The sequence below is a fragment of the Brassica napus genome, chromosome C5, assembly GCF_020379485.1.
Source record: "Brassica napus cultivar Da-Ae chromosome C5, Da-Ae, whole genome shotgun sequence".
In the NCBI taxonomy this organism is placed as follows: Eukaryota; Viridiplantae; Streptophyta; class Magnoliopsida; order Brassicales; family Brassicaceae; genus Brassica; species Brassica napus.
Genome location: NC_063448.1, coordinates 1,933,269 through 1,959,456, shown reverse-complemented (window position 1 = coordinate 1,959,456; position 26,188 = coordinate 1,933,269). Strand labels below are relative to the sequence as shown.

The 26,188-nt window shown below is 34.2% G+C and overlaps 5 protein-coding genes across 5 annotated transcripts; 3 read left to right on the top strand and 2 right to left on the bottom strand.

Moving 5' to 3' along the window:
- The first annotated feature begins 1,624 nt into the window (after positions 1–1,624).
- LOC106393934 (CRAL-TRIO domain-containing protein C23B6.04c-like) lies at positions 1,625–5,662 on the top strand. The gene is made up of 7 exons (XM_048757792.1): positions 1,625–2,006; positions 2,110–2,227; positions 2,763–2,851; positions 2,946–2,992; positions 3,079–3,167; positions 4,407–4,540; positions 4,770–5,662. The coding sequence occupies exons 1-7, from the start codon at positions 1,899–1,901 to the stop codon at positions 5,436–5,438; spliced, it is 1,254 nt and encodes a 417-aa protein (XP_048613749.1). The 5' UTR covers positions 1,625–1,898; the 3' UTR covers positions 5,439–5,662.
- An 8,222-nt stretch (positions 5,663–13,884) lies between these two features.
- LOC106391152 (ubiquitin-like modifier-activating enzyme 5) lies at positions 13,885–17,047 on the top strand. The gene is made up of 14 exons (XM_013831736.3): positions 13,885–14,099; positions 14,312–14,380; positions 14,465–14,578; positions 14,665–14,793; positions 14,869–14,937; positions 15,164–15,316; positions 15,436–15,472; positions 15,640–15,722; positions 15,838–15,912; positions 16,037–16,111; positions 16,226–16,312; positions 16,411–16,529; positions 16,604–16,656; positions 16,750–17,047. The coding sequence occupies exons 1-14, from the start codon at positions 14,019–14,021 to the stop codon at positions 16,893–16,895; spliced, it is 1,290 nt and encodes a 429-aa protein (XP_013687190.2). The 5' UTR covers positions 13,885–14,018; the 3' UTR covers positions 16,896–17,047.
- Positions 17,048–17,730: 683 nt separating this feature from the next.
- Positions 17,731–18,592, top strand: LOC106391307 (protein CYSTEINE-RICH TRANSMEMBRANE MODULE 3). The gene is made up of 3 exons (XM_013831926.3): positions 17,731–17,976; positions 18,104–18,245; positions 18,352–18,592. Exons 1-3 carry the CDS (start codon positions 17,949–17,951, stop codon positions 18,395–18,397), a joined length of 216 nt encoding a protein of 71 aa, XP_013687380.2. The 5' UTR covers positions 17,731–17,948; the 3' UTR covers positions 18,398–18,592.
- Positions 18,593–19,102: 510 nt separating this feature from the next.
- Positions 19,103–19,624, bottom strand: BNAC05G03420D. The gene has a single exon (XM_013834572.2). The coding sequence runs from the start codon at positions 19,622–19,624 to the stop codon at positions 19,103–19,105; it is 522 nt and encodes a 173-aa protein (XP_013690026.1).
- A 479-nt stretch (positions 19,625–20,103) lies between these two features.
- LOC106391148 (myosin-6) lies at positions 20,104–25,855 on the bottom strand. The gene is made up of 7 exons (XM_013831734.3): positions 25,619–25,855; positions 23,285–23,397; positions 21,322–23,013; positions 21,015–21,245; positions 20,800–20,934; positions 20,550–20,702; positions 20,104–20,458 (listed from the first exon to the last, which is right to left on the bottom strand). The coding sequence occupies exons 2-7, from the start codon at positions 23,369–23,371 to the stop codon at positions 20,282–20,284; spliced, it is 2,475 nt and encodes an 824-aa protein (XP_013687188.2). The 5' UTR covers positions 23,372–23,397; positions 25,619–25,855; the 3' UTR covers positions 20,104–20,281.
- Positions 25,856–26,188: the final 333 nt, after the last annotated feature.

The following is a 26,188-nucleotide window of genomic DNA, read 5'->3' as shown; positions in this document are numbered from 1 at the left end:
TTATCTATTATTATTTATTTGTATTCATTTACGTATTATGTATATAATTAAATTAAGAGTAAAGACATAAATCAAAACAATACATCTTGTTTATTTACAATATTTTTTTAGTAAATAAATCAAAACAATCATTTTATTTATTTATATGGTATATAACTAAATTTCAATGACATGGACATATATATATATAGTATATTTTAATATAAATATTTATTATTGAGAATTCATCAAACTCATATGATAAATACAAAATTTTTAATGTGCGATTTTTTTAATGCAAATTTCAAAATTAAATTTTTCAATACAAATTTAAAAATTATCACATTTAAGTATTTTTCTATGTTATATAGTTTAATTTTAAACTATATTAATATATAATATGAATCTCTAGTAAATGAGACTTCATATTTATATGATTTATGATCATTTGTATCTTGTTATTACCAAAAAAGTTAAACTATTGATCACAAAATTTTAGTGTGAAACATTTAATGTTTTTAATAATTTATAGTCGTTTTAAAAATTCAAAATATAGCATATAAGAAAAAATTTAATTTTTTCATTATATGATTAATATGGTTGTTTAATATCTTTTAATAATATAAAATTAAACAAAAAAGAGTTAAGATACAAAAATCATTATCAAATATTTAATATTCATAATCATTGATGTATATACGTTAATCATATTAGACAATTCTGTAGATTTTATTTAATGAAAGTGTGAGAATATTTTTTTGTACACTATTTATCAATTTAATAAAAAAATATAATATAATTTAAGATGAACCAACATATTTCTCTAAATTCTGAATTTTATTTTCATGGTGACACGTGGATACGAAACAATGTTGTAATGTTTATCGATTAATATATAATGTATGTTATATGTTTGTTGTACTAACAACAAGATTTCATACATTTCAAACGAAAAAGAGAGATTGATGTGATCAGTATTATTGCTTTTACAAAACTATTGAAGGTTCAGCGAGTTCTTAGTAAAGTCGAATCCTTGTAATAATCTCTGTTCCAACGGGCAAACATGCAGCTGTTAAACTATCGACGCCGTTTGACCTATTTTTTCTTCTTCTTTGTTTTCTTCCTCATTTGTATTACTATTTTATTCATCTAAATTATTTGTTCCAGCAGAAAATGCTTGCGTTTCTTCTCTCATTACGAGAATATACTTTTTTCAATATTGCTTCAAAAACTTTCTGTCATGTGAATTTGATTTTAGATATATGTTTAAAAAATACTTCCTCCCCGAAAATAAGATTTTCTAAAGTGTTCGATTATTAAGAATTCATTAAATATTTATAATTTAATTTTTCTTTTACTTTATTATACATTTTCTAATAACTTTTTACCAATAAAATTTAATCAATTCAAATATTTTTATTTAATGTTTCTTAAAAGTATAAAAAATATCTTAATCATATAGAAAATATATTTTTGTGGAACAAGTAAAAATCTAAAACATCTTACTTTCAGGAACGGAGGTAATAGATAGTTACATTAAAGGTCTCAACATTACTATTTTAAGTCTATTCACTTGTTTTGCTTGCTTGCTAACCAAACAAAGTTTACTAGTTTAATTAATATATTAATAAAAATATCCAATATATGACCTTGACCAAGACAAATGTGCTAGAGTAGTATTAACGGCGTCAGTTGCCGTTAATCCCATTTACCAAAATATATATACTACAAGGGAATCTCTTCTCTCTCTCTCACCATTCAATCATTTCCATCTTTTTCAAAATCTCCTTTTCCCACTCTCTCTCTCTCTCGCTTGAAGAACAAGATTGGTATATTTGTTACAACGGGCTAGTTTATCAATATCTTTCACAAATAAAGAAGAAGAAGGTGATATCTTTGAGGTTGATATCTCGAAGAAAATGGGGAAGAAAGAGCAGAAAGATCATCATTCAACAGTAGAAAGCGACGACAAAGTCGAAGCTGTTCTTCATCTCCTTCGTAAACATTCTCCTCTCACTCTTAAACAGGTTTGTTTACGAATTAATTATCTCACTGATCTTTCATTAATCTATCAGCTTTTTTTTTTTGAAGTGCTGGTTTTTTATATTCTCGGGTTAATAAATATTGCAGGAGAAGTTCTGTAACAGAGCTTGTGTCAGTAGATTCTTGAGAACAAAAGGAGACAATGCGAAGAAAGCAGCTAAACAGTTAAGGTCATGCCTTTCATGGAGATCTTCTCTTGGCATCGGTATACTCTCTCTCTTAACCTGTTCATATATATATATATATGTTTTGAAATGTATATATATAGTTATGGATGCACGTATATTCAAAATCTGTATATATATTCATATATTCTTGTATGTTTTTTTTTCCTTTTCACGATGTTCTTGTATGTTAATATACTTGTATAGTTGTATACACGTATATTTACTACACACACGTTACATCTTCAAGGTGCAAAGCTTTATTTAATAGACTGTCTACAATTTTAAACTAAAAACGAGAGGATAAAATCATAAAGCTTAAAGTACGCATGACGCAGTGTATAGATGATAGATTGGTTAGTGGTTAGCGTTTTGATATTTGTATATCTTTTGTGTAATTAGAAAACAGACGTTTCATTCCTTTTCTCGTGGTTTGATGTGTGTCCCATGTTTGAACATTGAGCGTTAAAGTGAATATCCACTCATTATGACACCCACTTAATTTAATTAAACCTCTTATATTTAATTTTTTAAGATTCTTTTAAAATTTATTTTATTTTCTTATAATATTTACAGAGAGCTTAATCGCCGACGAGTTCACGGCGGAGCTAGCTGAAGGTCTTGCTTACGTAGCCGGCCTTGACGACGAGTGTAGACCCGTTTTGGTAACTCAGTGTTTCATCGTTTTTTCTTCTTTTGATGAGTTGGCTTATTTTCTGTAACCAAAAACCTAATATAATATACTTTGTTTTCTCTTAGGTTTTCCGCATTAAACAAGACTACCAGAAGCTACACACGCAGAAACAGTATGTATAAATTAACCATACAAATTAAAGATCAAAAACCAAACAGAAATTCTCGATATTAATCTGTATTACTTTTTCAAAAATAGGTTGACTCGTTTGGTGGTATTTACATTGGAGGTAGCAATCTCAACCATGTGCAGGAACGTCGAAGAATTTGTCATCCTTTTCGATGCCAGTAAGTTCTCTCTTTCTTTTGTTTACAAATTTTTTGTCTAAATCATTTTAGGATAGGAAAAAAAGTTCCTAAATAAAGGCGAAAAGTGAAAAAAAATTCAAAATATAGGTAAACTTTTTTGATTTTGTCTTTTTATCTTCAATGGAATTTTTGTCATGGTAAAAGATACATGACTACTTTTAACTAAATATGAAGTTTGGTAAAAATTGGGGACCGGAACATGTCGGAACTCCGGCAGGAAAGTGGGAGAGGTAACGATCTGATAATGTCCGTAGTGTCCTTGTTTAGTCACGGTCACACACCAATCACTATCTCAATTATTGAGGGCATTATTGGCATTTACATATGTCAAGCTTCTACAGCAGTGGTAGTACTTCTCAACACTGATAGTACTCTTTAGCTTTTCATTAACTGTTCCTCTTTTGATCCTCTGCAACTCCCACAGTACACTCTTTTATTAGAAGTAAAAAACAGGAGTTGTTTTTTTTTAGTTTCACCGACCAATAGAAAAGTATCATTTTAAATCTAGTATCTTTTAATTAAGGAAACCAAATAACTTGCAAATTATATTATTTTTTCAAAATAAAATTTAAAAATAAATAAAAATAATATATAAAAAACGAATTCAAAAAAAAAAATGTTGTCAACAAAACACTAAACCTTAAGCTCTAATACTAAACCCTAAACTCAAATCCTAAACCCTAAATCTTTGGGTAAACCCCTAAACCCTTGGAAAAACACTAAACATGTTGTCAACAAAACACTAAACCCTAAACTCTAATCCTAAACCCTAAACCCTTGGGAAAACCTTAAACCCTTGGGTAAACCCTAAACCCTTGGGTAAACTCTAAACCCTTAGGTAAACCCTAAACCCTTGGAAAAACACTAAACATTTGGATAAATTCTAAATTATAAATTTTAAACACTAAACTCTAAATCTTAAAAATAAATATTTTTTTTAAATAATCTTTTTTTAGAACTATTGTTATTTTTATTTATTTAATTTTTAATTTTTTATTTTAAAAGCATAATATAATTTGGCAAGTTATTTTGTTTCCTTAATTAAAAGATACTAGATCTAAAATGACAACTTTCTATTAGTTGGTGAACCTAAAGGTTCAAGAAAAAGTTTTTTTTTTCATTAAGATGATGATTCTTTGTAAGGAAACATTTATTTTATTTTGTTAAACACGTTAATTACCTGGTTAGCTAATATTTTTGAACCTTATGAAATGTCAGGCTTCTTCAAATCAGCATCAGCCTTCATGAACATACTTGTGACTACACTCAAAATAGTTGCAGAGTATTATCCTTGTCGTCTTTTCAAAGCTTTTGTCATCGACGCTCCTTCTCTTTTTTCGTACCTTTGGAAGGTAAATAATTTGATCATTTCAGTTATTATTTTTACTGTATACTATATCGTAAGCTTAGCTATACTTCTAATGCGATTGGATTTTGAAACTTACTTCTTTTTGACTTGATAAGAATTTGAACTTACTCGGACACGAGTCAAAGTGTTAGTTCACCTATCTAAAGTAACATACCACTGATACTTGACGAGTTGACAGTGACGAGATACTGATCCTCTACGTTCACGTGTAGGGTATTCGTTCATTCCTGGATCTGTCAACAGCCACGATGATTGTATCGATGCAGAATTTCCAAAACTCGTTTGACTACGACGACTTCTCTTCTTCATACCCATCACGAGTCTCCTCCCTCCGTTTCGACACGTCATCAGTAAAATCAACGGACAAGATCGGCTCCTGCGCATCCTCTAGGTTCGCCTTCACCGTATCACGCGACGGTCTCGACACGGTCAAACCGTGGTGCCTCACGCTGACCGACACGTCATCATCGAAGCTAGGACACACAGGCGCGTACCTCTCACCGCTAAACGCGCGTTCTTTCTCCTTCGCGTCACCCGCGGCTAGGCGCGAGCCCATCGGTGGACCCAGGAGAAGCTTTTTCGCTTCCACGCCAATGCCAGCTAGGACGACCGACCGTCACTGCATCGGAGGAACCCTCCGTGACCCGCGGGTGCCTCGCCCGTCTTTCTTCCAGTCTCCGGCGGTGTTTTTCCGGCGAGAGTCACACGTCAGCAAAACTGAGAAACCGAGGGATACGTTCCTTCCTTTCCTCAAGTTCTATCGTAGACCGTACGATGAGATGACTTATAGGTCAAAGATGCGGCCCCCACTCGGTGGTCTTGTCTCTATTGTTTCAACGCAGATTAGACGCCGCCACGTGTCTTTGTCTCAACGGTTCTAGCTTATGAAGCTATAGTTCATTCACCTCACGAAGAAAAAGTACGTAGTAGTAAAAAAAAAAGTACGTAGTAGTATATAACTTTTGTTGCCATTTTGTTACAAGAGGTTTCCATTATTGTTGACTTTTTCTATCGTGTTAGTTCCTCACATGTATTTTTAATAATCTTATTGATCAATTGTTTATTTATTTAGCAGTTTTCTTAATGGTTTGATTTCAGTTATCTATATAGTCCCAATCGTTTGAACTTTGAATGCGTTGTGTCAAGATTATGATTTGAACTTTAACACTTTCGTAGCTTTTTAATAGATGATGATTATAATTAATAATTACCATGGGCACATTTCGGGATAAGCATGCAACAACAACAAAAAGTCTTCGCTTAGACAACGTGGTCGTGACGGAGAATGGCTCATTGGGAGAATTCAAATGAGAACATGCGATGTTACTGTTGTTGTTTCTTTATTTGTTGGAGGATACAAGTACCTACATGTGACCCCATTATTTCCTAATCATAAAATAATATAAAAAGCAAACCATTGGCAAAAACAAAATAATCTTATAGTAGTAAGAAAACTAAAAAGAAGGTGTAAACAGTTTAGAGTTGTTTCGATTATTTTAGCTAAAAAACATATAAAGACACATTTGATGTTTTTAAAACCATTCACTCACCTGCTCTGTTATTTACTCTGAATTAGTTCCAAGCGAGGAGAAAGACCTCATACAAAAAACTTTGAGCTACGTAACTTATAAATTTCTTTATTTAAATTGGGATACTACACAGCCTTTACAAATTTCAATCTTAATTCTTTGTCACCACATTTTAAAGTTTGACAGAAAAATACATGCAGGCATAGACCATAAGGGTTATGGGTTTGAGTCGTTTGACATTACTTTATTCAGCTAGTTTCAATATTTGTTAGGAAAATGTGTCAATCGAGTAAATGTGTACTGATATAATTGATTAGAAAGGTCAATGTGAACTGTCTTCTGTTTTCTAGTGCTTGTGTGTATATGCATCGTGTTGCATTAGTATAAGGTTTATTGCTGTAGAAAAAATTAGTAATGTCTTGGAGCAGTTGTCGCCATTGCATCAAGGTTTATACAAAATCACATTCATGAAGCGATATGACGTAATCTGGGTTTAGGCATTTTCTATTTGGAAGTTTACTTTTTCAAAACAAAATATAGTAAAATGGCCTTTTCTTGCATAATTTTCGGGGTCATTTTCTTTTTGTTGAACTGTTGATACTTGTGTCTTCTTCGCATGGGAAAAAAATAATTCAAATACAGAGATGTACAGATTTTTTTGTTACACTCTCGACTTTTACTCTTTGTCGCCTTGTCGGGTTATGGAGCAATGAGTTCCCATTTGTCACTTTCATTTGTTACTTTTTGTAGTAAATTCCTAAAACTGACTTCGTCTTTTAAACGAAACTATATATTTGAAAAAAAATCTCCTAGCCACCACTACTATAATACATGACTAGGTAGTAATCCGCGCTTTGCGCGGAGTGAAATAGATGATTAAATTTAATGTTTTATATTATACTAAGGGATTAGTGTAGGAATGTTGAATTTGTAATCCGGTCTGGTTTCAGTTTATTCTCTTAAGTGTGGAGTAAAAAAATTAAAATTTCTTCATATTGCTTTGTGTTACTATTCATTCATACCAAAAATATAGTTTTTGAATACATAACATCAGTTGGTTTTGTATGGATGTATGATTATTCGGTATGAACCGCATGAGTGGTTGAGTGAGAAAATGATAAGAATCTTCTAACTTCCTTGTGAAAAGAATGAATCAAACTGATTCACCAGATCTTTTCTGACAGATGCGTTAATCTTAACATTCTACACATAAATAAAAAGATAGTCAAAACTAAATGATGAAACAAAAGTAATTTCAGTTTTAGTAAGATGAAGGTTATGAAACACTCACGTTGGAGTCAATTAGAACCATCTCAATCATTATGCCACCAGCAGCAGAATAATGCTTCTATACAAACTAATGATCCTCACCCGAATCTTTCACATTGGCTTGAATGGTTTCAAATTTGACACATGACTTATGGAATAAAAGTTCGGGGTTCTGATGTTTTAGAGCTGTGAATAAAAGTTTACTCAAGTGATTCTTATATACATAAACTTGATAATATACGATATTTATTAAAAAGATGTACTGTGATATATGCGTTAATTCTTATTCTCGAATTGTAGGTCAAGGTAATATTAACTTTTCCTTATTATATGTTTATAATAGTATTTTACATATTTTAAGGTAAATTTATAAAATCGTGATCATTTTTATTTGATTTAAGCAAAGAGGATCAATAATGATCGACGATATTTCTTTATATGTAAAAAATTGCTTGGTAACTACTCTAATATTTATTGCTCGTAGATCATCTTTAACACATACGATATAAAACAATATTATAACGTTCATATACACCAATTTGCCTAAGGTAAAATTTTTGAAAGATTTCTTGTTAATAAATGTAAAACACATCTTTATTATTAAAAGAGAAGTACCCATTTGAAAATGCTCATACTTCATTAATCAAATTTCCTATTTGTTTGCTTGTCATTTTTCAATTTGTTTTTGAAAAAGGGCTTTCAATAAATATTACAAGGATAAGACCTCGGGTCTTCTAGTGGAAAAAGTTTGCACGAAACAAGCTTTGTGTAGTGTTTAGACCCTATCCAATGAACAAAGGTAGAGCCTAGTGAAACCATAAAATGGGAAGAGTCAGTAGCTAATGAGACGAGCCACGGCCTCTACGGCCGCGCTTTCCCCTCCCTCGCACTGTCTTCCATTCCATGCTCTGGTATGTGATTGGAGGTTTTGATTCTCTCCCACCTCTTGTCAAACTGATTGAGTTTGGAGGCTCAATTTCTGCTTCATCCACATTTCCTAACACCGAAAATTGAGAAGAGCTCTCAAAAGCACCGTGTATAGGTGTTGTGGTCATCAGATCAACAACTAAAGATTCCATGACCTCGTTGTTGGTAATTTTTGATGGATAACAATCCATAGTTGGAGTAGCAGTAGGAGTAGATTGTGAATCCACTAATTTGTCGGTAGGAGTAGCTGAAGAACGCGGAACAGTAGGCTTCTCTAGTTGTGAGGTAGAAGAAAAAGATAGTGTGGTAGTCTTTAAGTTTTGTGTGCATACCTCTGGAGACGCATTAGGATTTAAAGTAGAGTCATGAGCAGTATCTGTTGGAGCTTGGATGGTTGGAGTGGGATCAGCTCCAGTAGTATCTTCTGAATGTGTACTTTTAAGAATATGATCAATATCCACTACCCGGACCTCATTGCTACCAACCCGATTCTGTGGCAAGTTTTCCTCATCAGCCGACATTGAAGGTAAGAGACACCTCTTCTCTTTGTGGCCTAGGTTACCACACCTTTCACACATTGAAGGAATCCATGTGTACTCGACCTCAACAAGAAAAATGTTTCCTTGTTTATCATCAAGTGCAATTATCTTTGGAAAATCTCTATCCAATTCCATCTCAACCAAAACCTTTGCTTCACCCATACTCGTGGGATCAAGTCTAGGTTTGTGAGTTAGAATGGGTTCTCCAAGGCCCGAAGCAATATGACTAATCCCTAGTCTAGAGTAGCAACAATCAGGAATCTGTTTCAAGTTGACCCATACCGGTAGTGTTGATATTTCTGGGATTTTGAAAGAACTTTCCGGAGTCCATGGGAGGACGAAGAGCAAACAGTCGTCAATATGCCAAACTCCACGCTGAATAACCCAATGACGAGTTGGTTCATGCGGGATATGAAACAAGTAAGATGATTCTCCAATCTTCTTACAGCTAATCTTACAGCTCCTTCCCCAAATTCTATTAACCACAGCATGAATTAGACCACCTGGTGGTAGAGAACACTTGTGGAATTTTCCTACGATGTACTCATCCTTATTCTCTGGACCAAGCTTAAGGACCTTAGAAGGAATAGATAACTCAGGAGTACCATCAAGTCGATAAGTCGGAGATGTTGCTCGATAAAGATTCCGTGATTGGGGACTCAGTCTCGCAGCCCACGGAAATCGAAGACTACCGTCAAGTTTTAGCTCAGGAAGCGGAAGTTTCTCAACTGGAGGCATTAAGGTACGAGTTGGCTGCTTGATTTTTGGCTTCTTGTTCAGAATCGCATCATTTAAGGTTGGCCAAAGAGTAGCTAACTGATTACTTACTTTTGCCAGTTCATTATCTGTTGGAGTACTTGGGGTAGTAGGAGTTGCTGGAGGTTTAAAGAGGAGGGGCTTTGCCCAAGCACCTAAGGTAGGGACAAACACCGTTTCTTGATCAGAGGATTCCGACTGTGTCTCCGTGATATCATTATCTACAGATCGCGTCCTCACGCTTGGTGCTTGTGGTGACTGGGTAGAGTCGAGGCCCGTGTCAACAACTGGGGAGACCGTAAATCCTTGGCCATGTCCTTCGGAGTTTTCGATCGTACGGTAAGGGTCAACGCCTGAGAACACAGCCGACGGTGGCGATGCGATTGCTGAGCCTATGGTCTGGTCTTGAGACTTTCCAGTGGTTTTGTTCAACAAAACCGACGACGCAGAAGGCGTCGAAACCAGAGACAGAGAGCCTCCACAGACCGAATCCGTCAGAGCCGGTGAGGACACGGTCAGCAGAGAAGAAGAAGACATGGCCGATGTCGATAGCAGAGACAGATGTTTGACGAGAGGCTCCTTGTCTTCCTCTGAGACAAAATTTTCATGTCCGGCGACGATTGATGACGAAGGCAGGGGAGCATCGATCCCTGTCTCCATGGTGAGAATAAAAGAGAGGTTGGTGGAGAGGAGAAGAGAGGACGCCGAAGCTTCCCTATCGACGACGATTCACCAGATTAATATATAAAAGGGTTAAACCCGGGTCTATTAAAGACACAGACCTAACCCCCGGGTGGGAGGTGCAAACCACAGATGGATCCTCTCCCGGGTATTCAAATGGGCCGTAAGCATGAGCACATATCCGCGTGGCCACATGTGGAGCTAATAATTTCGCACTAGAGGGGAGTCGATCCCTGGCCTGGACCAACAAGGCAACTCCTCCTCTAGTGGAAACCATTAGGCCACCACGATGTGGTTTCATTTTTCAATTTCATTCATGAAATATCCTTAAATGAATATAAACTTCATATTTTTTTAAAAAAAATTCCTACTTCATTAATTATACTTCCTATTTTTTTACTTGTCTTTTTCAGTTTCATTAATGAAATATCCTTAAATGAATTTAAAATATATATTTTATTTCTTGTCTTTTTAGTTACATTAATGAAATATCCTTAAATGAATTTAAACTACCTATTTTTAGTTATTCATAAGTTATTCTTACGTGCATAATTTTCATAATGGAGATTTTTCAAAACGTGCATCATTAAAATGTTATCTAAAACATGCACCACTAATATATAGCATGCATCAATAAAACTAAATTTCGACCCACATAATCGTACGGGCATTATTTTTGAGTTGATTAAATTTAAAAATAATTATTTATTCAAAAAATATTTAAGAATTGCTATGTTTGTAAAACAATTTATATGGTATTATTGCTCCTATCGATAATATAACATTAAGAAAAATTTTAGCATAATATAACTTATTTGTCATTTGTTAAATTTATGGTTTTTATTTATAATTTTTATTATTTATAATTTTTATTATTTATAATTATAATATTTTCATTTTATATTTGAAAGGTAAATAAATATTTTTTCTAACAATATTTTTTGTAAATATTTTGTTTTTTTTAAATAATCAATTTAAATTGTTATTATCATTGAATATTATTATTTTTTACTTCATTTTAGTTTTCGTTTACATCAAAATTAATCATATTTTAGGATAAATATAATTTAAAATTTTAATTTTCAGATTTTTCAAAAAAACTTCTAAAGAGATTTTTCAAAGGTTTTGTTATAATTGCTTTAAAAAAAATATTGAGTTGCATTTCAAATAAAAAGGTAAATATATTTAAAAATATTTTAATTAAAATATGTAAAATTTAATATAGTTTTTTACGAAATGATTCAGATTAAAAAATCACACATAAAAAAATCATGACTTTTGTTAACTGGACGGGTCATTGTTTATATGATATCACACACGTAAAAAAAATTATGTTCTTACAATTTTCTAATTAACTCTATATACTCAATTTGCTTATATGATACCTCACACTCGTCAAAAAATAGATAGTTTAAGATGAAAAAAATATTTACTTAGTAAATATAATATGATCAAATATTAAAAATATATCATTTAATCAAATAAATAATCAAAAATCAAAAATTCATCTTCGCGCTGGCGCGCGGATCAGGGTCTAGTCTTATCTTTATTATACGTACATTATTATATATAATAGTTAGAATTATGTTCCTGTTATATGCATTGAAAAAAGTAAAACGTAACATATAAAACATATACAATATAAAATAACGTAACGGCCTAAAATTATATGATATAACTAATTTTAGCACAATCTTATAACTAACTTATACTATATAGAGTTGATTATTAAGATACCCAAGAAGCCGTGTCATCCACTTCCCTGTCTCCACTGTCCCTGCCAATGCATGCACACGTCGTGTATAAATCACGATCCATCCCTAGAAACTTTGAAGATTGACACAAAAGACAATAGCTAAGCTTCCTCTCACACTCCTTACACAAACACATATGCTTACATGACAACAACAAAATACATTCCTCTCTCACTCCATAAAACTGCACATCATCGTCGTCGTTGTACTGTTTCCCCCATTGAACCAAGCGTGTCATCCACTTTCCTGGCTCCACTTCGTTCGATGCTATCTCTTGGTCGAGCGTGAGTTCCCTCCGGATTTTAGTTGAGAGCAGCGATCATGTACTCGCCGCACTTTGCACGTTGTTGCCCTAGCTCAGCTTCCATTGCTATTTGTTCGATACGCACCTCAAGTAAAGCTTCTCTTTTTTTTATATCATCTCGAGTTCCTCGTCTTTCTCAGGGAGTTTCTGAACAACTATTTTCTCTATGAGGGATAATGTCTTCTATTGATTCTATTGACTCATCTGGATCTTCTCGAGCATCGCATGAGTAGCTAGTCTCCATGTTAAAGAGAACCTGTTAAAGAGAAAACAAATCAATAGATCTAAGAAGCTAACACAATAGATGAATCATCCAAGGATAATGTTCATTACGCAAAACTCGTTCTGTTAACCAACTTCAAAACGTGATAACTCACAACAGAACTGAGTTGTAATAACTCTGCAAGAGAACCGAATTGTGATAACTCACAACAGAACCGAGTTGTGATAACTCGCAACAGTACTATAAGATGAAGGTGAAGGTGATAACTCGCAACAGAACTGAGTTGTGTCTCTACACGAAACTGATCGAGGAAGATGGAAGCTCAAGTACTCTTCGAGCAGCAACATTTCTCGTCTCTATATTATATTTAGCATGATGAAGGTGAAAAAGCCATGAGTCCGTAGACATGAAAAAGCCATGAGTCCGTAGATATGAAAAAACCATTTAATATAAACTGAAAAAATCAAAAAAGGAAATAAATTATTTCATTAAAGTCAACGCTTTTGTAAGAAGCCCTCACAGCGCGACACGTATGCAAAATTGAGAATAAAGCTTTCTCATGCATCCATGTCAAAATAACCAATAGAGAATTAAGGAAAACTTTAAAAAATGCTTCTCTTTTGATACATAGGGGATTTAGCAAATGGAAAAACTCATTAACTTATTTTTTTTCTAAATCCATAATATATTATTGGTTAAATGTTGCTTACTTTTCAATAAATTTGTCGAGAGTAATCCATATCTAGGAAAAATGCTCGCCTTTTTCCTGATTCAACTAGAAACTGAAAACCCAAGTACTTTTGAAAACATTAGATGAGGACTCTATTCAAACCCTAAATAAATGTCTTCTCAATTTAACATGTTTTTTGGAAATTCAAAAAGATGAATTATTTTGGATGCATTTCAAGTTTCAACCTTGGAGTTGTTAGCTGAAGAGACTTGAGCAAGGTTAATTTTCATAATAGTTAAAAAAATGCGAACCATCAACCGGGCCTCGTAGTCTGGTGGTAAAGGAACCTCGGCTGAGGTGTCCGCCATCACGAGTTCGAGCCCCGGCCACGAGGGGTTTTACATGGGCTGCTTCTCGTCCTCCAGACCACTTTGCGTAACCATGGGCTCTTAAGTGGACGCTTAAAAATCCTGTAATGGCATGGGCTCAGGCCCGGTGGGCTAGTCGATCACGCAAAAGTGGTCGGATACTGGTTTATCAAAAAAAAAAAATGTGAACCATCACAAAAGAAAAGCAGGCCGATAGGAATTTACGATGGGCTAAGTTAAAGGCCCATTATGATTATTCTGTTCTTTCCTTGTTATCTCGGTCAACGCGTTTAGTCAACACTTTCCTTTGCGAAGGTAATAATAACGTTTATTGTTTACAGAGTTTCTCTTCCACAATCCAATTCGATCTCTTCGCAGATTCCGCACCCCGATCTTCTCCATCACTCTCGTTCTCTTCGTATCATTCCCAAGAGAGCTGAGATGGAGGTTGAATTCAAAGCAATGCTCGACGACCTCGATGCTCTCGAGAAATCTCTCTCCGATCCTGCTCCCATCCACAAGGTGTGTTTGAAATTTTGCTTCAGATCTCGTTTCCTTAGTGGATTATTATTTGTGGGTATCTCATTAGATTCGAAAAGAACTGAACTTTCACATGCATTGTGTGTGTTAAAGAGTGATCCTTGTATTGATCTGACTCTGGATTCTATTAAAAAGCATTCATCTTTATGTGAATTTGCAAAATGTCAAAGCTTTTGGTTGTTGCATTGCTGCAGCTGCGATCACATGTTGAGAATCTAGCGGCTCTGTCCAAGTGTAGCCCTCACCGGCGTTCCAAAGTCAAGGTCTGCTTTTATATGCTAATTTGACAAAATTATTGTAGTTTAAGTTTGAATGTATGTAATCAATGCTGAACGTTTTGATTTCAGGAGTTAAGTTCGGAAGTGGTGGATAGTAATCCTTACAGTAGGCTTATGGCACTTCAGCGGATGGGTATTGTTGAGAACTATGAGAGGATCAGAGAGTTTTCAGTCGCTATTGTTGTATGTATTTAGCTAAAACTCTCTTTGTTTCCATGTTTTCCTTTAAAAATTGTATTTAGCTAAAACTCTACACGTGCATTGAGCAGGGAATTGGTGGTGTTGGAAGTGTGGCTGCTGAGATGCTGACCAGATGTGGTATAGGTCGTCTTTTGTTGTATGACTATGACACTGTCGAGCTAGCTAACATGAACAGACTCTTTTTCCGACCTGATCAGGTTCTTCTCAGTTTTCATTATCTGTCTCCTCTGCTCGGTGACGTGATTCTAATGTGTGTGTAATGGTGAACCTAGGTTGGTATGACAAAGACTGATGCTGCTGTTCAGACGCTTGCTGAAATTAACCCCGACGTAGTACTTGAGGTATGTTTTCTACTTGATGTCTTACATCGTGGGGTTTAAGCATATGCCTGATGATGCTAGTTATATCATATTTTATCTAGTAAAAATTGCAATGGGTGTGTTTGATTTGAAATAGAAACTTATGAAGTAGGAGGTCTTTGATGTATGATGTTTCTTATGGTTCTCTCATGAAACTTTCACACATACAGAATTCTATTTCATGCGATTTCTATTTTTGTTTTGCTAGAGTTTCACAATGAACATAACAACAGTGCAAGGCTTTGAAACCTTCACGTCGAGCTTGAAGAACAAGTCGTTTTGTCCTAGCAAGGAGGGCAGTGGCGTGGATCTTGTTTTGAGTTGTGTCGATAATTATGAAGCAAGGATGGCTGTCAACCAGGTAGCTCTGATTTTTCTTTCTAGAGATAGTTCTTACTTCACCTTCAAGCTTTTTTTATCTTTAATTGGACATACATGATTCAATCACTCACAGCATCTGGTTATCCCTTTGATGTATAGGCATGCAATGAGTTAAATCAGACATGGATGGAGTCAGGTAAATAGTATGAGAAGCTTATAATTAATATGTATCATTGGGAATTCACCAATGCTGATGGATCAGTCATCCTTTTATACGTTGTCTCAACTTATACAAAAATAAATAAAAACACTGAACCTAGGCTTCTGAGTTTATAGTAACAAAGAATATGATATTTTGTGCAGGTGTTTCCGAAGATGCTGTTTCAGGTCACATACAGCTTCTGGTTCCTGGAGAAACTGCTTGTTTTGCTTGTGCACCTCCTCTGGTATGTTCTGTTCTCTTCTGTTATCACTCATACAACTCTTAACCTACCATACTCTGCCTTAGTATTGATACTACACTTACTTCTCTTCTAAATAATATCTTTATTTCTGTGGTAGGTCGTTGCATCTGGAATTGATGAACGAACGCTTAAGAGGGAAGGGGTCTGTGCTGCATCTCTTCCTACTACTATGGTAATTTTCTAACAGCCTAACAAAAATTTTGGATATATTCTTGATTAGTTATCACATTTGAAGCTAATGCTTTTGTTTTGTAAGCCTTGTCTATGTTCTAAGAGTTGTTTGATGTCAAATTCAGGGTGTTGTTGCTGGTCTTTTGGTTCAAAACTCTCTCAAGTTCTTACTGAATTTTGGTGAAGTTTCTCCATACCTGGTACAAAACACTTTACGGTTCATTATAGAAACATTATCATATGATTCACTTAATTTTAACTTGTTTTTGTGCTAATTTTAACTTGTTTTTGTGCTTCTACTACTTGACCCACAGGGTTACAATTCACTGAAGGATTTTTTCCCAACTATGCAAATGAGACCTAATCCACAATGCTCGAATGTAGCTTGTCTAGAACGGCAGGTAACTTGAGAGTAAAAATCGACTACAAAACTTTTCTCAGCTGGTCTTTGTTATCTATCATGTTTTGGTTAAATAAAAAATGAAATCTGAAAATGCAGAAAGAGTACATGCTTGCGAAACCAGCAAGGGACGCTGCTGCTAAAGCTAAGAAGGAAGCCGAAGCTGCAACAGCTGTAGATGATGGTCCACTCCATGATGATAACGAGTGGAACATAAGGTAACAGCTCAGATCTTTCTCTTTTTTTTAATTGCAACTTGAAACCTGATGGGTATCTCATGTCTTATTATAAGTGTGGTGGACGATGAAAATGAGAAGGATACTACAAAAGCTTCATCAAGTTCAGGTATTTTCAACTCGGGACTCTCTGTAATATTAATGTGAAAATGTATCAAGTGTAGGTCTTCTTCTTCCAATGATCTATTTTGTGTTTGTATAGGGGCATTGCCGGAAGGGCTTACTCGGGAGCTTCCAGAGGCAGATGAGTATGAGAAAGCAATAGCTATAGGGTCTGGAGAGGCAGAGGAGGAAGAGGACGACCTTGAAGAACTGAAGAAACAGCTCGAGGCTCTTAATGCTGCTTGAGTCTTTGTGGTATAGTGGTTTAGCAGTTTTTTTTTTACTTGAAAGAGGTGGCAAAATGCAATTGTGTAAACCATAAACGAGTGTGTTAGAGTTTTGATAAATTGGATCTCATGGGCATATAAACTTTTACTTGAATACCTTTTGGATGATGATTTCTCTCCCTTTTTATCTATTGGCTACCAAAGACGAAGAGATACCATTTTTACAGAGGTTGCATGGCTTTCTATCAATGTAACTAAACTTGATGAAGCTAACTAGCAATTTAAGTTTTAATAATCTTATCTAGATGACTAAACTTTATTTTTCAAATGAGAGAACCATTCATAAAATGACAAGTGGTCATAGAGATCCGTAAGTTTTTAATCGATTTTTTTTTAAGAACTCATTCTCAACTTCCCTTTAATCAACTACGATGACGTGTTGTGAATGGACGATTGCGTTTTTGGGTGGACGACCAAATTATTTCCTTAATATGATATATCTTAATATTTTATTTCCTAGTCGTTTTGGCTTGAAAACATTGGTTTGAAATTGAATTCGTAGTTGTTTGTTGATTTAATTAAAGCGAAAACTAAGACCAACTAAAAGTTAAAAGAGTTTATTTAATGTGATTCAACCAAGTTATAAGCAGGAAGCTTCATGACGTTTTCTCAAAATTCAACCAGAACACGGTTAGAATACTACACGTGTCGATATTAAACCAATACTTGCACGCTTTTCATTTGAAGTTATCCACATTACTTTACAGAAATACAATCCTATTTTCATAAGAATTTGATCCACGCATTCATAATTGTTAATTATATATGAATTTAAGCTATATAATAAATTGGAATATATATTCTGGTGAATGGTGACATTAATGTTCTATGCTCCACGCGGTTTTCAAAAACCGACATTTTTCCTTGCTTTCTCTCTCTATATATCTACATACACACGCATTTGTAAAGATATTCAAAGATCAAAATCATTCTTGATCCAACAAAGAAAACATCTTCAAACACACATACAATTCTTGCCTATAGATCAAAGTTGTTACATTAACAGTTGAAGATGAGCCAGTACAACAACCAATCTGCAGGTATGAAAGTTCCTGATTATTTTGTAACTTTTTACTATTTTGTTAATTTTAAGATGTGTAAAGACCATAAGTAAGTTCTTGAGCCATGATCTTGTAAAAGACTAATGATATATATGACGTAACGTAGGAGCTAATTCTCCACCACCGATGTCAACCGGTCCCGCACCGCCGCCGCCGATGGGTTACCCGACGAACGACCCGTGTCATGGTTCGGCGGCTCCTGTTAAAGTGGAGACCAGTTCTAAGGGTGACGGATTCTTTAAAGGATGGTAAGTAATTATCATGAAACTTTACTTCTACAACTATATTTTTGTGCCTTATAGTTTTTGATGATACAGTATTTGATTTTGTTTCATTGGAATCTTGTGTTTGTAGTCTTGCGGCCATGTGCTGCTGTTGTGCCCTGGACATCTGCTTCTAAGGAGATACAATAACATTGGAATGGTTTTATCTACGAAGAGTTGTGTGAATGTCATGTGAATTATTATTCTCTCTAGCCTTATTGTAAAAAGAAACATTCTGTTATTGTTTTATTGGATTTCCTGTAAGACTTGTGTTTTTCCATTCGAACATATTATGTCTTTACTCTATATGAATTTATGGTACTTTTAGTTCATTTCTATTGCTCTTGGGTTTGTTGTACCTTTAAATCAAACGAGAATAAATATGATTATCAACCAATGAACCTTATAAAATATATAAACTACAGTTTTTATTTAGTTTATATAATCCGAGAATAAAGGTGGAGCCATATCATTTGAATACTGGTTCAAGATTGACTCGTGAGTGCGTATTTTTCGTTTACTTTCGGTCCTTATCATTTTTGGAGCCAGAAACGTGGGATCATACACAAAGTGTCATCTCTGCTTAACAATGGTTAAACATGCCCGGTCCTGAGCCATATGCTAGTGAAGTATTGAATTATAGTCCCAAACTTTTTAAAAAATATTATACATTCAAGAAATTTTCTATAGCCCCCAAAATTTCAGATGGACCTTGTAGATAAGTCTTCATTTGTTTAGTATTAGCTAGAGTTAATGAACACAAAACTGTTAACCAAAAAAGGAAAACAAAAGGATTAAAACACCCTAAAAGTCTTGCTTCTCTTACAAGTAACAAACCCTACCTAGCTACCTTGTGCGATTCGGACTAATGAAACACCATCAGCCCCAATTTTGTACACGGTTTTTTGTATTTTATGATTTGGTTTCAACCATTGCTCGACCGTCTTCGTCGCAATTGCTTCGTGGGATTGAGTTTGCTCCGAACCGGCATAGTTAAGCTCGACCGGTTCCGGTGGTAACGTGACTTCAACCGTCAACGTTAAAACTCCTTTGTAATCGTCATCAAGCGACTTTGTTTTTTCAGAAACGTACAAAATCATGTCAATAAGCATAAACTGAGCATCGAACTCGACTATTCCAGCGTCGATAAATAGCTCGTAGAGTTCTACTTTCTCCGGACAATCTTCGTCTTCAAATATGAAATTGTCGACAGTGGAGGAGAAGCAGACATCCTGTAAAAGAGACCCTTGTCGGATAATCTTGACATTAGCATCGATAGTGAACTCTTCTGCTTCTTGTCGATGTTCGAGTTGATGGTCAAGTTTCAGTTTAAAGGGAGAAGGATGAGCATTGTCTTTCATCATGGTTTGTAGTTTACGGAGAAATAAAAAAGATTTTGATTGAATCTAAGGTGTTGCGGCCTATATATTAGCCGAAACATTAGGTCATTGTTTTGTTTGTTAGACAATTTAATGTTAATTGATTTAGTCATTAATGGAATATCTCATAATTAAAACAAGTAAAAGTAATAAAAATCAAAAGAGAAAAGGAAATTTATTGTAGTGATAAACTTTTTTTAAAAAATTAAGATTTTTAAATATTTTTTTTATGTTTTTACCAATGAAAATATTCAAAGGAAATTTATTTACATATGTGAACTTTAACTGGCCCTTCTCATAAAAAGTACAAGTGATAAAAAGGAAAAGAGAAAAGGAAAATAATTTTTTAGATACATAAGAGAAGTTTAACTGCCCCTTCTCATAAACGAATTTTGAAAATTTAATGTATAATAAAATTGGTTCTAATATGCAAAAATATTTTTAGATGTTTTTACCAATGAAAATATTCAAAGTAAATTTATTTTCATTGCTGTTAGCACACAACTTAGATGGTTTATCTAAGAATGTCGATGAACCATCTAAACAGTCGATCAGATTCTTGTGTTATAACACAACATTTGGTCTTGCTTGGCCAAACAAATAGAAAAGGACGGTAAAAGACAATCACACCGTTGAAGAACTTCAATAGTTTTTCCCAAGAACGATACCTATAATGACAGACAAGATAGCCACTCCAAGAACGATCTTCAATGTCATGAGATGAGACGTTTCAGCTTTCTTAGTTGTTGTAACGTTTCCTGATAAATTAATGCCTCGAGATTTAACTTGTACTTCTCCTTTTCCCATAGTCTCAGTTTCCTGCAAAGTTTGTTTTCTACATAAACAAAGTATTCGTATACTAAAGAAACAGTTATAATGGAAATGCGGTTTTGTTTATATGATGACTGACCTTAGACTTAGCATCAGCAAGCTGCACTTTCTGTTCAAGATCTTTGGCCAATGATTCTAGGTGAACGATCTTACTTGTCTTAGCTTCAAGCTCTTCTTGTGATTTCTTTAGAGTAGCTTCCAACTCCGAATGCTTCTGAGAAACTGCTTCTTTCTGTCTCCATCACAAATCAAAAACAAGACAACTTATGTGAAAAAGTTAGTTCTGAAGTAACAAGAAGCAAAAAAAATAAAAAATAAAATTCAGTAACCTCCTTAGAGATGACTGTGTGAGATGCTTGAAGCTCTTTATAAAGCTGAGTTGCTTTCTTGTCCTCCAAGTCTCTGTCACTCGTCTTAACTTCATGTTCATGCAATTTTGAGGTCAGTTCTGCAACCTTTTCGACCTGGTGTGAAAAAAAACAAGAAACATCATCAAGCTAGTGTATAAGTAAGTACTCATCCAATAGCACATAACTATTGTTACCTCTTCTTTCAACTTAGCTTCAGAATTTTTCAATCGTTTTTCTACTTCTCCAAAGTTAGTCTCCAACACTGACTTCTCAGCAGCCAAAGCACTGAGCTTCTTGATTTCAGATACCATAGTATCAACTTTAGACTTCTCTACTTCGAGTTGTTCTTGAAGCTTGACAAGCTCACTCTTTGTGCTTTGATATATCTCATTGACTTGGTTATTCTCTTCTGCAAGGGAAGCCATCTACAACAGAAAAGAATGTCAATTATATAATGAGATGGTTTTTATTAATACTTAAGATTATGAGATTGTCTGATACCTTTGATCTTAATCTTTCTCTTTCAGAAGCAAGCTTGTTTCTTAATTCTTTAATGGCTGCCTTTGAAGCATGAAGCTCTTTTGCTGTTTGGTCTTTCTCAGCTTCTAAAGCAGTGAACATTGTCTGAAAATCACTGGTCTCTGACCCATGATTGGCTAGCTCCTGGTTCAGCTTTAAGTTCACCTCAGCCAAAGATCCATTTTCTTTCTCAAGCTCTTTGATTGTATCTTCAGAAGTCTTGAGCTTCAACAGAGACTCTTCAAGCTTCATTTTTCTAGTATTAGCAACTTCAGATGCTTTCTGAATCTCCCTTTTATGTTCCTTGAACAGGTCTTCTTGGGCTTTCAACTTTGCAACCATGTCTTTAGCTTCTATGTCTCTCTGTTCAAACCTTTTGGCTGCTTCTTCACTCCGTCTTGTTGCTGTTTCCTTCTCTTCATTTATTTCTTGAATCTTGATCTTGAGCTGGTTGTTTGTATCTGCTAGTAGCTCGTTCTCCAAGGAAGACTGATCAAGATCTTGTTTCAAAGAAAACGAGTGAGCAGATGCTTCAGCCAACTTCTCTTCATACAATCTTACTCTCTCCTTGAGATCTTTCACTTCTGTATCTCTGCTTCTGAGCTCCTCCATTGCCTTTTGGATACTAAGTTCTGAGTGTTTATTCAAAGCTTCAATCTCTCTGCTTCTTGTTTTAGCTTCATCTATTTCTCTTGCTTGCTTCTCAAGTATCTCTTCAGACTCGGTTGTTTTCACTTTATATCCATTCACTGTTTCCTCCAACGCTTTCTTCTCTCCCATTGCTACACTGAGAGCAGCTTCAAGGCTAAAGTTTTTCACTTGGGCTGCTTCCAGGTCTTTTAGTTTTTCTTCTAGCTTTGACTTTGATGTTTGAAGCAAACCTTGAAGCTCAAGGCAGCGCTGAGTACTCACCTTTCCAAGATCTTCATGATCTGCCCCTTTCTGCAAAGCTGTCCTCAGATCTTCTTCAAGCTCTGAGATCCTCGCTGACGATTGGTTCAGAGATGATTCAAGTTTAGTTACCTTTTCTTGGTACTCCTGCATCTTTCTCGCTGAATCTTTTCCCTCCTCTTCAGCCACTATCAAAGCAGATTTTAGTTGAGAAACTTCAGAAGATAATGCTTCCATAGCTTTCAGCTTCTGTTCAAGGTCAGAGTTGTTGGACAAAGCTTGAGATAGAAGAGCATTTGTTTTGGAGAATTTTTCATCCGAAACCTTCAGTTTCTCTTCAAGTTCATCGCAGGTCTCTTTTCTTTTAGTTGCAATAAGAGTGATCTCTGCTACAGATGTTTCAAGAATCTCTTTCTCTTGCAACACTTTGGTCAACTTCTCGTTAGCAGTTTTGATTTTTCCTTCTTGGTCTTTAGATAAGGCAACGAGCATCTCCTTCTCTTTGAGTTCTTCCCTTAGCTTCAGATTAATGCTTTCCTGTTCAGAGACTTTCAGAGGCAATGGCTCTGGTTCCAACCGAGACTCAGAAGCTTTCTCCTTCTTCTCTAGTTCTCTTTGTGAACTGCTTGAGCTTATAGTGAGTGGAACTTGCTTCTCTTCTTTCTCATCACCCTTAGTGTTAGTTCCTTCTTTCTCAACTTTAACGAATCCACCATCAAATGTAGTATCCTCTTCTTCTTGCTGCATAGCTTTATCTTCCTTTGTGATTTCTCTGTTCACCTCCTGTAATAAACCGTCACAATACTTACTCTCATACAAGAACTAACACAAAAAAAATTGATAGGTTTGATAGAACTAAAATCTTCATTTAATCCTACTTAAATTGGATAATATAAGAAACAATTCTCCTAGAGTTTTGGTTAGGAGTGAACTTCTACTTGAATCTTTGAGACTTTCAAGAAAATGTTCAATGCAAAACAAAAAGAAACATTCGAGCTAGAGTTACAAGGGAAGAAAAAACTCACAAATATTATGAGAAAACAGATCATTATACCTTAACAGAAACATCGACCGTCTTTAGATCCTCGGGTGCTCCTTTCACTACAGGAACCTCAGAACTAACTTTTGTTTCTTGGTCCATCAAGAAATTTTCTATAACCTTTTATTCTGCAACCAAGGAAAATTAGGGCTTTGAGATGGTATATTTTGTATACATGAACGAGATGTCAAACGTCAATGTCAATATTAAGCAATATTTTTTAGAGTTTTGTTTCTTGTATCAACAAGATAGGTGATCAAGTTCAGTTGAACATTCCAACCGCAAAAGTTTCGTTTATCGGCAAAAAGAAAGTCATAACTTGTAAGAAAGAGAAACCAAAAGTCTTACAAATAAGATAAAGAATAACAGATTTTAATATCATCTCTTTGTGACCGGCGAGAGGCATACATCATTTAATGTTCCATTCCATTATCAAAAAGAAATTCAATTCTATGTGGTAGATTTATTATTGCCACCATCATTCTTTAAAATATTGTAGAAGAATATTGCAAAAAAATGACAAGGCTTGACAGATCTCTAAATAAGGGTCAACGCCCCTATGTATATGAGTATCACAAGGAATTTAACCTAAATTAAGACCTTATGATCATACAAATTACAATGTGACCAAACACAATGATTAACTAGCGTTTTATTTTGATTAGTTTGAGGATTTATGATCAAACCATTAAGCATAAACATATTCAACTAAGTGATTATTGTTCTGTCATTCTGTGTCGTCTGACAAAGGATAACAAGTTAACAACAACAACGGCTTTTATCAATCAATAAAGAAAGAATAGCAACTGAATACTTTATGCATTTGCACGGAATAAGTTGTGCTCAGGGTGTCAATCGATAAAGTCTACTACCCAATAAATTAAAGACATTAAATGGCCACCATACTACTAGTAGATTTCTCTTTTTGAAATTTTGCTTAAAATAAAATGTGGTTGAATTATACTATCTCCGTTTCACGAAGATAGATTTTCTAGTGTTTTCACACATATTAAAAAAAACATATTAAATCACTATAATAAATATATCATTTTTTTGTAATTTTCAAATTTTAATAACTTTTAATCAATAGTAATTCAATAAAATCAATTAATTTTATTAAAATTTACAATTTTTTTATGAAAACACAAAACTTCTATCTTTGTGAAACAATTTTTCTTTTCTAAAAAATCTATCTTAATAAAACGGAGAGAGTATACTCCTTCTGTTTCATTTTAAGTGTCACGTTGAGTTTGTGCACACATATTAAGAAAACAATTAATTTTGTATATTTTCTGTATAAAAACACAATTACCTATACACTTAACTATATTTCAACTAATAGAAAAATAAATTGTTAAATAAAATTCATAAATTTTGCATTGAAAGTCGAAAACGACACTTATTTTGTAACGAAAATTTTTTCTAGAACGACACTTAATATGAAACGGAGGGAGTAATATTTTAGATATGAAAGTGTTAAATAGTAAGATAGGAAAATGAATTTCAAAAGAAAAGACGCCAAAATTTTAGTATTAAAGTTAATAATAGTTGAAGACTAATAGAATTTGAAATTTTTTATTAAGTTAAACTAAAATAAATAATCAGAAAACCATTGACAATAAAAACTAATAATAAGAAAAATCGTAAGCAATAGCGACCAGATGCAGAGTGATGACACAAGTATATTAGTTTAACAAGAAAAAGAAGAAAGACGAATTGTTCCAAAACTAACTCTTAAAAATATTATTATTTGGAAAAAAAAATCTGATTCAAGAGTATTACAATTTGTGAGAAATTCTGTCAATTTTGGTTACACAACAAAAATGATCAAAGGTTACAGTTGCGTAGAAGATACTGCAACGTCTCATCAAAGTTTTGATATATGCATTAAATCAGGCTAAACCGGGTTTGAGATTAGATAACCAAAGAATATTCGAGGGAATTAAGAAACTGTAATCATTAACCTAGTTTTCTAGACGCTGTCTTTCTATTGAGACATACATCTCTTGAACGTTACTAGTAGAAGAAATGATCGATCCATTGGTTGATTTTAATCCAAAGCCGAATCATAGCGATCGCTTTCAGATATTAAGTTTCAAGTAAATCTAAAACAGAGAGACGACTTGAGCCGATCACAATTCCAAAAAAGAAATAAAAAATCACTTCAAGAGAATGAGAGAAACGAAGCATACATCATAACATCGTAAAGCTAATTCTTCTAAGAAAATATAAATAAAGGTATATCAATAACTAGGGATCAATCAAGGCTAGAGAAAGAAAATATCAAATCAAAGATACAATAACCAAAGAAAAAAAATGATGAAACAGTGGTGGATGGGAGATGCTTACTTGAACGTTTAAACTGCTGAATCTGTTTTCTTCTCTCTTTTTACTTTTTGGATTTTATCTTTGATATTTCTCACAAATGCATGAGTAGAAGAAGAACGTGAAGAGATGTCAATGGAAGACGAAGAGAAGTCTTTGTGTTTATAAAGTGGACAGGACATCAACTCTTTGTATTTTGAAAGGCAACCCCGGCGGATCTATCGTCTTAAATTCCTGTTATGCCCTCTCTCTTGGTTTTCCCGGTTTGAGCGTTGATTCAATAAACTTATATGCTTTCATGGTTAATAATTAGGGAACTTAATTAGTATCATTCTAAACCAAGATTTTTGTTGTTATTGCTTTTTTTTTTGTATTTTTAGCTTGAAAACCATCATGAGAATTTTTTCAAAAAAATTTGGGAAGAGGTTATATGAGTCAATTGGCAAGAACATATGAGATATGGTGGCTGAAAACGACTGCTGGAAAGGCCCATATCAATATGAAGAACCAAACAGAGGGAACATCAACAAAGTTTATAATACATCAATAAAAAAATTCTAGTGTTATCTGTCAAACAACAACCATAAAACTTAA

What these genes read in the sequence shown, in the direction of transcription:
- LOC106393934 (XM_048757792.1), top strand. Translation starts at nt 1,899, where the DNA reads ATGGGGAAGAAAGAGCAGAAAGATCATCATTCAACAGTAGAAAGCGAC. An exon ending in CTCCTCTCACTCTTAAACAG is followed by an intron (nt 2,007 to 2,109) that starts GTTTGTTTACGA and finishes TAAATATTGCAG; the next exon opens with GAGAAGTTCTGTAACAGAGC. An exon ending in TTTTTTCGTACCTTTGGAAG is followed by an intron (nt 4,541 to 4,769) that starts GTAAATAATTTG and finishes GTTCACGTGTAG; the next exon opens with GGTATTCGTTCATTCCTGGA.
- LOC106391152 (XM_013831736.3), top strand. Translation starts at nt 14,019, where the DNA reads ATGGAGGTTGAATTCAAAGCAATGCTCGACGACCTCGATGCTCTCGAG. An exon ending in TCTTTTTCCGACCTGATCAG is followed by an intron (nt 14,794 to 14,868) that starts GTTCTTCTCAGT and finishes TGGTGAACCTAG; the next exon opens with GTTGGTATGACAAAGACTGA. An exon ending in AAAAGCTTCATCAAGTTCAG is followed by an intron (nt 16,657 to 16,749) that starts GTATTTTCAACT and finishes GTGTTTGTATAG; the next exon opens with GGGCATTGCCGGAAGGGCTT.
- LOC106391307 (XM_013831926.3), top strand. Translation starts at nt 17,949, where the DNA reads ATGAGCCAGTACAACAACCAATCTGCAG. An exon ending in GTACAACAACCAATCTGCAG is followed by an intron (nt 17,977 to 18,103) that starts GTATGAAAGTTC and finishes GACGTAACGTAG; the next exon opens with GAGCTAATTCTCCACCACCG. An exon ending in GACGGATTCTTTAAAGGATG is followed by an intron (nt 18,246 to 18,351) that starts GTAAGTAATTAT and finishes TTGTGTTTGTAG; the next exon opens with TCTTGCGGCCATGTGCTGCT.
- BNAC05G03420D (XM_013834572.2), bottom strand. Translation starts at nt 19,624, where the DNA reads ATGATGAAAGACAATGCTCATCCTTCTCCCTTTAAACTGAAACTTGAC.
- LOC106391148 (XM_013831734.3), bottom strand. Translation starts at nt 23,371, where the DNA reads ATGGACCAAGAAACAAAAGTTAGTTCTGAGGTTCCTGTAGTGAAAGGA. An exon ending in CGGTCGATGTTTCTGTTAAG is followed by an intron (nt 23,014 to 23,284) that starts GTATAATGATCT and finishes GGTTTATTACAG; the next exon opens with GAGGTGAACAGAGAAATCAC. An exon ending in TTGCTGATGCTAAGTCTAAG is followed by an intron (nt 20,459 to 20,549) that starts GTCAGTCATCAT and finishes CAAACTTTGCAG; the next exon opens with GAAACTGAGACTATGGGAAA.